Here is a 14744-nt window from a genome sequence, read left to right on the forward strand (position 1 = left end):
ACCACAGAAGAATAACACAAAGAGGTATAATAAAAACATCATTAGCGGAGATAACACAGAGTTGTAAACAATTCTCAATCCAAGAGAAGACAGGAAAAGAAGAGGGAAAAAAGAAGTCAAGGAGAGATTGGAGAAACAGAACACAAGCAGCAAGATGGTTGACTTAAACCAAACCGTATCAGTAGTGATGAGATGTGTGCTCAGTCGCTCAGTCGAGTCCGACTCTTTGTGACCCCGTGGACTGTAGCCCGCCAGGCTCCTCTGTCCATGGGATTCTCCAGGCAAGAATACTGGAGTGGGTTGCCATTTCCTTCTCCAGGGGATCTTCCCGACCCAGGGATCGAACTCGGGTCTCCCGCATTGCAGGCAGACTCTTTACTGTCTGAGCCACTGGGGAAGACAAACTAAAGGGAGAAATAGACAAATCCACAACCAGAGTTGGAGAGACAGAGAAAGAGAGCACTAGAGAGTCAGAGAGAAGGACACACAAAGGGCAGACGGAGAAAGAGGTCCAGAGACACAGAGCCAGAGCAAGGGAGATGGAAGTGGCTGATGGGACCCTGACATGGGGGGAGAATGGAGCTGGCGCTCACGCTGGACCAGCCCGGGAGGGTCGGGGGCTCGGCCCCAGCGGATGGAGCCACGGCAGGAGTCTGGGCCTGTGGGCTCCTGGAGAGGTGCTGCTGGGTGAGCCGCATCACTTACCCGCTGCCCCATGGAGCCTTGGGGGCCAGGCTCCCCCCGCAGTCCCTGCAGGAGGGAGGAGAGGAATGGAGTGAGCTGTCAGAGGGTCTGATCCGGGGCGCCCAGGACTCCCCAGAATCCTCCACCTGGGCTGCCTCAATACTCACTCTCTCGCCCTTCTCTCCAGGGTGGCCGGAGGTTCCTTTGGGTCCAGTGGGGCCTGGGGGTCCCTGAGCAACAAGACAGGGCCTCAGCCTTGTACCAGGGCAGGGTGGAGTGGGCAGGAACTTGGGGTGCAGAGGGGCAGGGGAGGGTTCCCCAGCTTGGCCTGGGCCTCTGGGCCCTTCACCACACAGCCAGCGGCCTGCCCGGAGCGGGGAGTTGACACAGGTCAGTGTTCAGAGTTATGGTGGAGTCAGGCAGTCCCCACTTTGATCTGGAAGCTGCCAGGTGCTGGCCACAGCCCTAGAGCAAGAATCTCCACCTCCTTTCTTGTCCTTGGGTGATAACAACACCTGTTCCTTGCCATGTGGACTGAATAAGATTCATGGAAAGTAGTTTGCACATTAAGTGCTCCATAGCAGCTCGAGTGAATGAATGAAGGATAGAGGAATGGATGGTGGATGGATGAGTGGGTGGGTGGATAGGTGAGAGGATGGGTGGGTTAGGTCAGGGGTGGACGGACAGATGAGTGGAGAACTTGGAGAAATGCTCACCATATGTCCAGGACTCCCAGGAATCCCCATGGGACCAGGAAGTCCAGGAGGACCTGGAATCAGACAGCATGTCCTCAGGTTCAAAACAGTACAGCACCAGGAAGTTCCACCCTCAGCTCCCTCCTCATGGCCAGCCCTACCCCTTACCCCAGGCCTGGACTCAACTTACCCATGGGTCCTGGGGGGCCTGGGGGCCCAGCCGGTCCCTGGGGCCAGTGGCTGCTGGTCTCAGTGAAGGTGTTGGACAGAAACGGGTCCCCTGGGGGAGAAAGGACGATGAGCAAGCAGGGCGGAGGTGCACGGGGCGGTGTGAGGCAGACAGTTTCAACCTGTCTCTTCTGCCAAGCCAGCTTTAACTGCTGTGCCCCCTGTGGGGCAGTCCGTAGGCTGTGGCTGGGGCCACCGTAACCTGCGCCAAGGTGGGTGGTGGGGGAAGCGCAGGTTACCCAGGACCAGGCTGCAGGGAGACCTGGGTTCTAACTGCCACAGTCTAGCTGCTGACATCCAGCAAGATTCCACCTCTCTGAACCTGGACTGTCACAGGTCTGATGGGAATAATAATGAAAGCTACCATTAAAAAAAGAAATTATTTGGCTACACTGGGTCTTTGTTGCCATGTGCGAAATCTTAGCTGTGGCATGTGGGATCTAGTCCCCTGACCAGGGATTGAAGCTGGGCCTCTGCACTCTGAGAGTGCAGAGACTCAGCCACCTGGCCCTCCAGGGAAGTAGAGGAAGCTACCATCTTTGACGCCGGCTTTGTGCCCAGCTTCTGTGCACGGGTGTCATAGAGCCCTGGGACCCAGCACCGTCACAGTCTCCACGGTACAGATGAGGAAACCGAGGCTTGGTGGAGGGGGAACGAATGAATGGTGCCTGGTCTCACAGCAAAGGTAAGATGCGGATGGGGTTGAACCTGGCACTCTAAACACCGACCCCAGCAGCAGGCATGCCGGTCAGATTTCGAAGGAGAAGGCGGCACGGCAGGACCCAGCTGGGCAGAAGGGGCCAGGCCTCTCTGAGTGCTGGGGCAGGGCTGTGGCCTTGGGAGTTCAGGGCTGACGTCCTGCTGCCAGGCCTTGAGCTTCCCGGAGCTCTGCGGGCTGGATCCTGGCCAGCTCCGAGGCTTGGTGGGAGGGCCTGACGCCGGTGGTTCCCAGCAGAGGCTGTGGAGGCTGCAAGGATCTGAAGCCAGCCTCTCGGGCCCTGGCTGTGTGATCTCCCCGCTCTGGCCCTCGGTCTTCCTCCTCAGCGACAATGGTGCCCATTGGAGGGGTGGCCCAGGGGCAAGCCTGGTATACAGAAGCTGCCCAGCAGATGGTCACGCCAGCCTCACCCCACAGCCAGCTGGACCTGCTGTGACCCCAAGCGACTCACCATGCTGGGAGATCCGGGTGTAGGGTGGTCCAACAGGGGCTGGGGGCCCAGGGGGGCCAGGAGGGCCTGGGGGCCCTGGAGGTCCCCTCTCTCCCGGGATGCCCACAGCTCCCACTTGGCCAGGGCTCCCTGGGGGGCCCTGCAGACCTGCAAATGGAACCAGGGTTTGGTGGGTGTGCTGGAGGCAGGGAGGCTCGGGATGGCTGCAAGGGGGAAGGAGGGGGCCTCCTGGGGTAGTGGGTACAGAGGGTGCCAGGGGCCACAAGCAGGGCAGCTCCCATCACTGACTCCCCGGCCGTCATGAGGACAGTGGACACTTGGTACACAGTAGGTGCTGAGCAGATGCTGATTTCCAGAATGTCCTCTCTCTTCCAGGCTTTTGAACGAGCTGCTCCCTCTCTTGGTCCTCCCTTTATGCGGCCTGGCATGCATTTCAGGTCATCCTAGGCCTCATCTAAGGTGTCACTCCCACTGGGAAGCCCTTCCCATCCCGCACCCCACCCAGGCAGGGTCTGGGCTTCCTTCCCTGGGGCTCCCATACCAGCCACGGCCCCCACAAGAACCCTGGTCCCGTGGAGGGGGGCACTGCTGTTCCTCCTCTGCCCAGGCCCACCCTCCCTGGCCTCCCTCGCCTGGGAACCCCAGGAGGGCAGGGTCAGGTCCGACCCACCCCCACGCGTCCGGCTTCAAGCTGGGAATGGGAGAGCAGGTGGACGGGCCAAGTGAATGCAAAAGCAGGTTGCAGGGGGCCCAGGCGTTAGCAGCGGATGGTGGGCACCTTTGGAGACGGGGTAAGTCAGGAGATGGGTGAGCGGAAGGGGCCCAGGCCACCTCTGCTACATCAGGGTGGGGAAGGCAGGCCCCAGTCCGGGCCCTCCTGCGAGGAGGCGCTGCTAGAAGGGGCAGTGCTGTGGGCACTCACCTGGTGGGCCTCTCATCCCCATCGGGCCCCGGCTGCCAGGGTCTCCCTTGGGGCCAGCGGGCCCAGGAAGCCCCCGGGCACCAACTCGATCTGGGGGGAGAAAAGGCAACAACAGCTGGACAGCTCCGGCCTTGCTCAGCCCCGCCCCGGCCACGCCCACACCAGCACCTACCATCTCGAGGGAGCAGAGGGGGCCTCTGGTTTTCTCTGGTTCCCGGCAGCCCTGGGGTGGGGGGTTAGGCGGGGGTTAGTGTTACCCAGAGTTTCTGCCCCAGCTCCACCAGCTGCCGGGTCTCCCTGGACCCCAGCACTCAGGGGCCCCTGGAGACACATTGGCTAGCCGGGAAGACAGGCCCGCATGTGGGTCAAGCTGGGAGCCAGCGGCAGCGCGGACTGGAATCTCGCTCCCCCCAGCTCATTCCCGCGCAGGAGCGGGTTCCGCACTGACCCACTCACCTCGGAGGCCTCCATCCCCGGGGCTGCCCTGGACAGCCGGGGAACCCCAGAGTGGGGCGGGGTCCTCGGGGGCAGCTGGGGTCGGGGGCACTGCCCGCTCCGTGACAGTGAGCACCGCCACCTGTGGAGGAAGAGGACGGTGGGGTGGGTACCAGCGTCTCACCAGGGACAGGCCAGATCACCCCGTGGAGGCGGGGCTGGGAGGCCAGGCGGCCAGCAGAGCCCAGCCTGGATTGGAGACCAGGCTCACAGGGGCCCAGAACTTCATCAGAAGTGCCTGTGGTTTTCCGACTGCACAGTTCATCACATTCATTGTAAGAAAGTCATCACACGCTATCACAGCCACCCATGTTGGATTCTGAGACTGTCCCCGTGTTTGCTAGGCTGTGCGGTTTTTTCCTGTGTTTACCTGCATCTGAGTATGTATATTTAAATACATTTACATGCATATATAACATGACATTTCTCTTGGTCTCTTAAAACACCACAGGTTGGAAGGATTTTTTACAAAACTTGAAGGGAAATTCGGGAGGGTCTGTCATGAAACATAAGTGCCGAGGTGTGTACAAAACCACTTTTGGAGACTTCCCTGGGGGTCCAGTGGTTAAGACTCTGTGCTCCCCCTGCAGGGGGCACAGGTTCCACCCCTGGGCAGGGAGCTAAGATGCCATGTGCTTCCTGGTACGACCAAAAAGTAAAAAACATAAACAAACAAAAACCCATTGTTTGGACTCAGTGAGGGGGGAAGGGCCTGAAAGGTCAGCAGTGTCCGCTGAGCCACTGATCGGGGCGGGGCCGTGTGTGCCTACCCAGAGGGCGGCTAACCTGGAACTGAGCGGAGCTGCCCCTTAAGCCAGCTTTCCCTGGGAGGGAGCCTGGGGAGCAGGGTGAGTTTCTGGGGGTGTTCATACCTCATAACAGAGGTTCTAACCCATGTTGTTTAGAAACTTGGGTTTTCCACTTGATAGTCATACATCAGGGGCATCTTTCCATGTTAGCACATATAGGCGTTGTTCGTGGCTGCCTACTATTCCACCAAGCCATGTTTGCGCAGTCTGCAACCACCCCTTCTGTTGTTGGGTTTTCAAATCTCCCTCTGAATAGTTAACACTCGGGTGAACGTCTTAGAATCTAATCTCAAGATAAATTCCAGGAGGAGGCGATGGATATGCAGATGAAGTTTAGAAGTCTCTACATGTCTTTAGAAAATCTGGAAGAAAAGATGCTTCGATGTTGGCAGTTGCTCTCTTTGAGGGGCATAGGCAACCGAGGCCAGTGGTTTTCTGGTAGGTTGATCGTGGTTCTGAGTTTTTCATGTTTCTAAATTTAGGATGTCTTACTTTTTAGCTGTCAAAACCTTTTTATCTTGAGATAATTTGAGACATGCAGTACATGTTTTTGCTTTTTGGAACTGGGAAGATAGCACTGTGGTGAGGGTGGGGGATAAAGGATGAAGGTGTTGGGGCAATGAGGGGACCCATTTACAAGCTCTGGGGGGGCGTCTAGGAGTCTCTGGGAGGGGTTGGGGCTGGGAGAGTTTCACGGGCCTCCTGGAGGGAGAGCAGGCTGTCTGACCGTGAGCAGGCTTCCCAGGGCGGGCACTGGGGGGAGGGTGGTGCCTGCCTGGCAGGCAAGGTGCTCACCCACCTTGGCCTCCAGCACCTTCAGCCGCTCCGTCAGCTCCGACACTTTGCTGCAGTTGAGACAACCTGCGGAGAGGAAGCAGGCTGGGTTGGGGCTCCCAGGTTCCTGGGGGCAGGATGGAGGGAGGGGACAGATACCTGATGACCCCAATCCATGAGACAGCTCAGGGCAGGGACGGGGCTACGGAGTCACAGGCTGTCCAGGGTGGACCACGCCCTGCGGGTATCCTTTGGCTCCCGAGCCTCCAAGGGGACTGTTTCTCCCAGGGCAGGACCAGGGACCTGACTCCTCATCCCAAACGGGGTGGGGTGGGGAGGGAAATGCCTGCTGCTTCTCCCTCCCCCGGGCGGGGCTGGCCATGGTGTGCTGGCTTTGGGGACCCCACACAGTCCAGACTGGGCTGGACCCCCATGCCACCCTCTGAGCCGTCCCTCAGAACCACCATCCAGCCCCCCAGCCTCCTCAGCGACACCCCGACATTATTCACAGCAGTGTCGGCAGCAGCCGAGCACGCTACACGCGCGTCTCTCTGGTCTTCACCACGATCCTGCGTGTGAGGACAGGTGTCACCCTGTGCACACCGGGGCACTGAGCTCAGAGCAAAGGGACCTGGGGTCTCCCCAAGCACAGAGCCTGGCCGTGGGGCCCTGGGCAGGGCACATCCCCTCTCTGACCCTCAGCGACGGTGGGGCCGTCCCAGGGGGAGCTTTATACAAGGCGACCATGGAAAGCTCCTGGCACGGGGCCTCGCACCCTGCAGTCGCTCAGACAAATGTTCTTTGAATGAAAAAAAGGAAACTGGGGGCTTGGACCCATGTCTGCAAGACTCTGGGGATTCTGGGTCTCAGGTGCCTGGGCCCAGGGCAGACTCCCCTCGGGGAGCCCTTCCTCACCCCACCACCAGTTTTCTTTCCAGCCTGCGGTGGACGGGGGCAGGGTGCTGCCCCTGATCCTCCACTGCTGGGCCCAGCTGGCTTTTAGGACAGTTACCACCAGCCCCTCTAGCCTCCCCTGGCCCAGGGGGACCCCAAGCAGCTGCCCTGGGACCCACCTGAGAAGCCTGTACGCTGAAGTGCCACCCGCCGCGAGGCGCTGCCCGACCACCCGGGCTCCACGAAGCCAGAGGAGCCTGCAACTGAGGACAGCGAGGGTGAGGGCCTGCTGGCCGTGACGTCTTGTTGTCGCCCCCCCCCAACTACTGTAGCCACAGCGGGGATCCCTATTCCCCTTGGTGCAGAGCAAGACAGAGGCCCAGAGAGGTGGGATGGTTTACCAGAGTCACACAGCGTAAAGTGGGCCGAGCTGGGGCAAGGCTGTCAAACTGATGGGGCTGGGGAGGGGCTGGTGATGGGTGAGGGGGAGGCCGGGCACTTCTCCAACAAGCCCAGCAAGCTGCTTGGGCTCAGAGCTTGAGCCAAGAGATTCGGGGTCGGGTCCCAGCCCTGCCGCTGTCGTGCCTGTGTGGCTTGTTCTCCCTGGACCTGCCGATGTTCCCATCTGTAAAATGCGGTCATGAGGCCCTTTATACACCTCCCGGGCTGGTGTGAGGCCTGAGGCCGGCCATGCATGCAGAGGGCCCACGGAGCACACACAGGGGCCTGGCATGCAGTAGGCGGTAAATAAACACAGGAACGTCACCATCCACCCTCTCCCTGCCCCACTTGGTAAGAAGACACCAAAGTGGATCCAGCTCTGGTTTTAAATGAAAACCAGAGGGCAGCTGGCTGCCTGGGAGGGTACGGGGGGGCCCATTCCAGGAGCCCACCCCTGTGAGGAGCAGCCCATTCGGGCTGATCTGGCTTTGGGGGCCTGGATTTCTCCACAGCTGGAGGGTTGGGCCGGCCAAGCCAGGGGAGCAGGGCGCAGCTGGAGGGGCTTTGGAGCCAGCAGTGGCAACTGCCCCCTCTCCCCACTACCCCCGGGCCTGCCTTTTAAGGCCACACAGTGTCGCCTGGGGGGAGATGAGACCCAAATAAGGCACGGGCCTGGCAGCTCAGAGCCAGGCTGCGGGTTGGTGTAGCGAGCGAGTGGCGCCGGGAATTCAAACCAGACGGGTCCCCCTGGCCGTCCCCCAGCAGGGAGGCTGCCAGGCCCTCTCTGGGTTCCACCAACGGGGCCCTCGTTCGGGCTGAGCCCAAATCCCCCATGTACCCTCCCCGGGGCCTTCAATGTGCCCCCTCACAGGGGGTAAATCTCACCTGGGATAGAGGGCAGTGGGTTGGCAGCCCAGAACGGGGGCAGGGCTTGGGGACTTGTGGGGAATTAGGGGGGAATGCCGCTGTGAGCCCCGCCCAGGGCTAAGAGCTTCACATAGCCCAGCTGGATCCTACAAGGTAGGGAATAATAGCAGCCGATGCTTGTTCAGCACTTTCCTGGGCCCGGCACATCCTGAGTGCCTCTCACAGACAGTCTTAACTCGCCATCCTCACGAAGCCCTGTGAGTGGACACCAGTATCCCCTCCGCTTTACACGTGGGGAAACTGAGGCACAGGGCAGCTTGGTGTTACCACTCCTCTGTCCCCCAAGCTCCGATAAATGGATGAGCGAATATGAATCTCTCCCTTTGAGCGGGCAACGAGGCAGAGGCGGAAGTGACTGATCGCCCAGCTGAGGGCTGGAGCCTGGAATGGAACCTGGGTTGGTCTGACTCTGGGACCCAGCCTCCTTTCTCCTGGGCCACCTGGCACCACAAGGCCAGGTGGGCAGAGGTGGGAGGCCCAGCGCCCATCAAGGAGGCTGGCTCCTGAGAAGAACGGCCTTGATGAAGTCCTCCTCATCCTCTTTGCTCCCAGGTGAAGCTGTAAAAGGGCCACTGGCTGACTCTTTGCAGGATGTCAACCAAAAGAAGCGGCCGTCCCCCAGCCCCGGGGAAGTGTGGGTTTGCTCTGGGGTGAAGTTTGGCAGAGCATCTGCCCTGCCCGCCCTCCCCACCACCCTGCTATCGTCTTCCCTTTTTTCCACGGCACTTTCCACCTCAAAAATGTCATCTGCTTGCCAGCTCCCAGTCTGATCTCCTGCTCCCCACCCCCGCCACCCCCTGACTAGAATGTGAGCCCCACCAGGCAAGGACCTCATCCGTCTTGCGTGTGGCCGGGGAAAGTACCTAGCACGCAGTAGGGCCTCAGAAGCTTCACCCAACCTCTTACGGAGGAATGCATGAGTCGCTGGCTGAAAATAAATGTAAAGCAACCAAACAAAAGGCAAAATAATGTGGACAGCAGACACAGCTGCCTTGAAAATGAACGTAAGTGTTGTAACATCATGCTAGGGTGTCCCCGAGTTATTAATCTATAAATGTGTGGTTGCAAATTCTTTTTCAATCTACTTGCTTTGGGCCATTTCACCAGGAGTCAGAGAGAACTAGAAAAACTAATGAAAATATGGCCTGACCAGCAGTGGAGACATAATTGGCTCAAAGAAATTGAGAGCTAAAATTTAAAAAAAAGAAAGTTTAAATAAACAACAAAAACTGTCAAAAACACCAGAAGATACTGGCTCTGGTATCAAGATTCACAAAAAAGATGATCCCCTCAACTCCCCCAAAGTCTAATAAATGGACAGAAATACTTCAAGAGTTGAGCCAGGTTGTAAATGGCGCTATTGTTTAGCTGCTATGTCGTGCTTGACTCTTTGCGACCCCATGGACTGTAGCCCGCCAGGCTCCTCTATCCGTGGAATTCTCCAGGGAATAATACTGGAGAAGGAATACATTTCCTTTTTCCTGACCCAGGGATCAAACCCGAGTCTCCTGCATCGGCAGGCCAGTTCTTCACCACTGAGCCACCAGGGAAGCCCAAATGGCCTTATACCACACAAAATTCCAGTAGGGGAAAATCCTCAGGCTCGAAAGGTCTCCTGTAGGACAGAAATGTCACACCCCTCCCACTGGTGTTGAGTCGGGACCCCTGGAGCAGGCCCCAGTGGGTTGAGAACCCCCTCACCCCAGCCTGGTGGTCCACCCTGAAGGGCCCCTCCCCAGCCCCAACCTTGCCCTCCAAAGAGCTCCAGGCTAGTCCCAGGGCCACAAGCCCTGGCTCTACTCTGGGACCCTGACTGGACCACTTCCCTGGGACCACATCCCCCACCTGGGAGATGCTGGCCAGCCCTGCACACACACACACACACACACACACACACACACACACATGCACTGCTTCCCCATTCCCACAGCTGCTGCTCCTATATCTCCTCCTCCAGAAAGTCTTCCTGGACAGACCAGGAAACCCACTAAAGCCCGCTCCGCCAAAACTCTCACCACTCCACCTTGACCTCCACGGGGCCCGCGCCATCTGCACTTTCTAGCCTTGTGGCCCCGCAGCGGCCGCCCCCCACTGCCCAGTGTCTTGTGCTCCTCGTGAGAAGACTGCGGCCCGGGAGCAGAGGCTGCCTGTCCACACAGCAGGAGGGAGAAGGGGGCAGGGCACGGGGTTTAAATCCCCCCCTCAGCTGGGACGGTGTGAGAAGTTGGGGGTGTCCCTGGGCTCCACCTCTGACTTTCTGTCCGAGGGGCTTCTTCCTCCAGAACCCTCCCCCCAGGTCTGCTGGGTCCAGTGACCACAGACCTCCCCTGCCCAGCCCAGCTCCCTCCTGGGAATTTACTCTGCAAATGTAAATATTTGCTACTATTGGCCTGAGCCAGGGTCCAGGGTCAGGCCTGGGGCTGGGAGCTCCAACAACCCTCTGGGAGGCCCTGATCTGTGTCAGTCCTGGGCCTTCCTGGGGGAACATGAGGTCCCCCACTCACTTCCCGTGCACCCACTTAACGCCAGACTTATGCCGGGAACCGGAGAGACAGGATTAATGATGGAAGGGTGGGGGCTGACGGAGCCAGGCGGGAGCGCCAAGGAGGTCACAGGCAGAGAGGACAGCCACTGCCCAGGCTCTGGGGTGGGAGCAAGGCCAGAGTGGGCCCCGGGGTGAAAAGGAGGGAGGGCGAGCGAGGCTGGGGTGCCTGGTGGAGGCAGCTGGGAGGGCGGAGAGGGAGCCTCCCAACGGGGGGTGGAGGATGTGCCCGCGGAGTTGGAAGTGGGGTCCTTCGAGCCCCCCAGATGGGAGTGGAACGGTGTCAGGAGTGGAGTGGACAGCAGATCTGGGCAAATTCCAACAGCGTTTAGCATGCGGGATCCCGAGTCTGCGGAGTAAGACACGGGCTCTGCTCTGCACCGCACATCTGGTCAGAGCATGAAGGCTGTGCTTGGGAAGGGCCCAGCCCTGGACAGGCAGAGGCCAGGTGGCCCAGAAAGTGCTTTCCCACCACACGATCTTGAGCAAACTTCTTCCCTTGCTGTTCCCCCACCGCAGAAGACAAGGGCTGCGGGGGTCCACGGAGAAGGAAGGGACAGGTGTGGGGGACCGGTGCGGACAGCGAGGGGGGCAGTGGAGGCTCTGGGGGAACCACAGGGAGGGGCAGGTGAGGAGCCTGGATTCCCTGTCTTTCTGTCTGGGAGGGGCTGAGGCTGGCTGCCTCACTCCGGGGTGTCTGAACGCGCCGGGTGAAGTCCCCGGCCAGCGTCGCTGCAGAGGGAAGACCCAGATCCAGTGGGACCGAAGGGCTTTGAATCCCACTCTGACCACTCTCTCAGCCTCAGTTTCCACATCTGGACCTCTGGCACCCTGACAAGAGGGCACGATGCAGGTGAGGACCAGCCCTGGTGCTCAGCAAAGGGGACCGGTGGAAGCTTTCCTCCCGTCGTCATGGTGACTGCAGGAGGGTCTGAGGCAGGGGCAAGCTGCAGACCTCAGGTCTGAGCCCTTGGGAGAATCCCGGCCACAATGCTTACTTGCCGTGTGACCTTGAGTGATACCCACATCGTCTCTGAGCCGAAGTTTCTCCATCTGCATAAAGAAGCCTGTTCTAGCCCCTTCCTCCTCGTTGTCAAGAACATCAAAGAGACCAGCCTCAACAATCGTCACGGAGTGAAACTCCCAACCAGAAGTCTGCTGGCCTCACGAATATCAGAGACTAGAGGCCTGTTTGCTGAGCAGCTGACGGAGAAAGGGGGGGTCTCAGAGCTGGGAGGCGGCGCAGACCCCCCAGCACAGGGGGCCAAAGGGGAAAGGAAGACATTTATTAAGTAGCCATGTTGGAGATGTGAGTCTCTGGCCCTCTCAGTAAGGTACGAGACGGGCCCTCTCGATCCCAGGTGACTTCCAAATAGAGATGGGGTTCAGAGGGGTGAAGTGACTTGCCCAAGGTCACACAACAGAGCACAGACAATCCAGGCTGGATTCTGGAGTGATAGGTGTTTCCGTTCCCTCTTTGACTCACTCTGGGCCCCGCTGGCCCTAGATGCAGCTCCTTGGCCTCAGGTCACGTCACACACTGGACAGACCACGGGGCAGTCGTCAGCAGGGCAACAGCTGGGGGCCCAGCCTGAAGCTGGCTGTCACAGGAAGGTCAGGGCCCCCCATGGGCCGGCAATGTCCTCATGCTTCCCCACCCCCCACCCCCAGAGCAGTTTTCGAGAACATGCAGGCCTGGGCCTCCCTTTACTCGCTCTGGTCTTGTGGGTGGGGAGAGGCCCTTCCCGTCCCACTGCGTATCCCATGCTGCGCCCCCGGCGGCCACACCACCCGCTTCACATCCTTCCAACATCCCCGAGAGGCAGACTGCGTGACTTTGTCCATTTCACAGGTGAGGACACGGGGGCCCCGCGTAGGAGAGTGCCAAGAGGTTGCACCAGGCGGCTTGGTGCCCTTTAGAGGAGGCAGCCACCCCCACCCCCCGCCCCCAAGTGCCACAAGTGCTGCCTAAAGCGCAGCCTCCCCTCCCCGGCCCGATGCCCTTGCACAACGCTTGGGGAGTCCCCGGCCCAAGGCTACACAGCTGGTATGTGGCTGAGCGGGCCAGGCCCAGGAAGCCCTCATCCCCAGGCTGGAACTCCAAGGCCCCACAAGGTCAGGGCCAACCCCACCCCAGGCCTGTCTCCCGCCCCCACTCACCCTCCGCAGAGCCCCAGCCCTCGGTCTGGTCCTGGACGCACGGCCTCTGGCGTCTGGACTCAAGGACAGGGGCGCTTGAGCCGTGGGTGCGCCCCACCTGTCCTTCACCCCCGCCTGCTCCGCGATGGCCCGACAGACCTGGGAGGGTCCGCCCTTGGGAGGGGAGCCAAGGACAGGGTAACCCGTGTCCGGGCAGGCCCTGCCTGGGCACAGGCGCTCTGCACCCGGGGGGCCCCCACACCCTGGGATTCGCCCTCTCCTCACCACCAGCATCTCTGCAGCCTCCTTGGCGGCAGCCCCTCCTGGCTGGACGCCCTCCCGGCCCCGGGCCCTTCTGCCTTCCCCCCTCACCCCCAGCAGGTCGGGGAGGGCTCAGTTCCTGGCTCCCCTCCCTCCCCTCCCCTCCCACACCTGCCTGGGTGACCACCTCTCCCTACCAGACCCGGGCTGCCCCCTCCCTCTGGCTGCCTGACTCCCGCCACTGTGCTGGGGGCTCTCCCACCCCACATGGAAACCGCCAGGCCCCTCCCTGCCCCGCTCCATGGGGAGTCTGCCCCCACCCGTGTGACTTCACCTCTCCCGGTCTCCATCACCCCATCTGTGAGGTGGGGCTGCCGTGGGCCCCAGGGAGGTGAAGGGGGTAAGTCTCTCAAGCACCTATGACCATAGCATCATGGTCCCTTGATTCTGGAACCAGGATGTGTCTTTTGACTGATTCACACATGAACGTGCTCCTGGGGGGCCCCAGCACCTCTTTCCATTAAGGGGCCTTCAGGCCTGGTTCTCAGGCTAGCTCTAGGCCCGTCCATCCTCCTTATGGCCATTCTTGGGAGCACAAATCTGGGGGACCCCAAATCTTCCACTCCCTGGGTTCAGCCAGACCATGAGGGTAGATGCAGTCTGGACCGCTCAGCATACACAGACCCCCTGGAGGAGACAGCACTCGTGGTAACCTCGAAGAGGTGGGGGCTGCCTCCTCTGCACCCCTGCCGGGTGTTCCGCCCAGCCCCCTGAGCTGCATGGAGGGAAGGGAGTGTGGTAAGGGGGTGCCTCTGCCTGGAGCACGTTCTGCCACAGGTTGCCCAGCTGGGTCCTCCCATCACTGAGGGCCTGGGGGAAGCCAGGCAGAATCCCACCACTGAGGACCTGCGTGCTCGTCTCGTATCCTGAGCCTTGGTCTTGGAACCTGCAGGATGGGGTGCGGCCATCCCCATCTTGCTGACCCTCCCCTGCATCGTCACCACCTCCCGTGGAAATGTCCGCAAGTCTGGAGGAAAGGCTTGGGATGTGCGACTTTAGATTATGAGCCACACATCACGCAGGAAATTCCTCCAGGGGTCCTGACAGGGTCCCGTCCACGCCCGTGGGACAGTAGACACCCTCCGTGGCTGTGCGCCTGGCCGGCAGCTCAGCGCCTACCGTCTGAACCACGGCTTCCGGCTCCTCCCGCGCACCTGCGGGGAGGCACCTGGCCCAGCCCAGGGCAGTCCTACCTTCCTCGCAGCTCGGCCCCGAGTGCCCGGGGCAGCACCTCCACTCGCGGGCCGTCACCATCTTGTACATCACCTTGTACGTGGGTCTCACCACCGTCCTGTAGCTGAAAGAGCGCCCGGGGGGCCCGGCTCAGACAGCGCCTCCCGCCCCCTCTCCTGCCCTCCGTGAGGACACGCCCAGGGCCCTGGGATCCTCTGCCACTTTCAGGCCTCTCTAGAGCTTCTCGCCTCTTGAATTCTGGGCCTCAGCCCTTCCATTCCCTCCCCAGCCCCTGGCCAGGGCTGGGGGAATCAAGAAAATAACTGGACGGGAAGCCCCTGTGAGCTGGGCTGGCCTGTCCTCCAGCCGTGAACGCGCACTGAGTAAAGATGTGCGGGTGAATGGGGGAATCCTCTCCCAGGAAGCCCTCCAGGGTGGCCCAAGAGCCAAGGGGAGGTGCCGGGAAATGGGCAGTGGGCCCTCTGTCCGCCCACCCTTGGGGTCCCGGGCTTCCCCCAGCCCCAGCTCCAG

At 60.6% G+C, this 14744-nt stretch overlaps 1 protein-coding gene across 8 annotated transcripts in view; it reads right to left on the bottom strand.

Moving 5' to 3' along the window:
• EMID1 (EMI domain containing 1) overlaps positions 1–14744 on the bottom strand; it is a 38657-nt gene that overhangs the window by 17680 nt on the left and 6233 nt on the right. For all 8 annotated transcript variants that reach the window (XR_009692791.1, XR_009692792.1, XM_061141599.1 and 5 more), the window contains exons 3-13: positions 14234–14337; positions 6850–6933; positions 5802–5863; positions 4155–4275; positions 3871–3921; positions 3699–3788; positions 2777–2923; positions 1570–1659; positions 1401–1453; positions 852–914; positions 706–750 (exon numbers count right to left, since the gene is read on the bottom strand). Coding sequence is in view for 6 of the 8 variants with exons in the window: in XM_061141599.1 (XP_060997582.1) it covers positions 706–750; positions 852–914; positions 1401–1453; positions 1570–1659; positions 2777–2923; positions 3699–3788; positions 3871–3921; positions 4155–4275; positions 5802–5863; positions 6850–6933; positions 14234–14337 (910 nt within the window). In the remaining 2 variants the exon portion in view is untranslated. The remainder of the gene's footprint in view (positions 1–705; positions 751–851; positions 915–1400; positions 1454–1569; positions 1660–2776; positions 2924–3698; positions 3789–3870; positions 3922–4154; positions 4276–5801; positions 5864–6849; positions 6934–14233; positions 14338–14744) is intronic.

Source organism: Dama dama, chromosome 5 (genome assembly GCF_033118175.1).
Source record: "Dama dama isolate Ldn47 chromosome 5, ASM3311817v1, whole genome shotgun sequence".
NCBI lineage: Eukaryota > Metazoa > Chordata > Mammalia > Artiodactyla > Cervidae > Dama > Dama dama.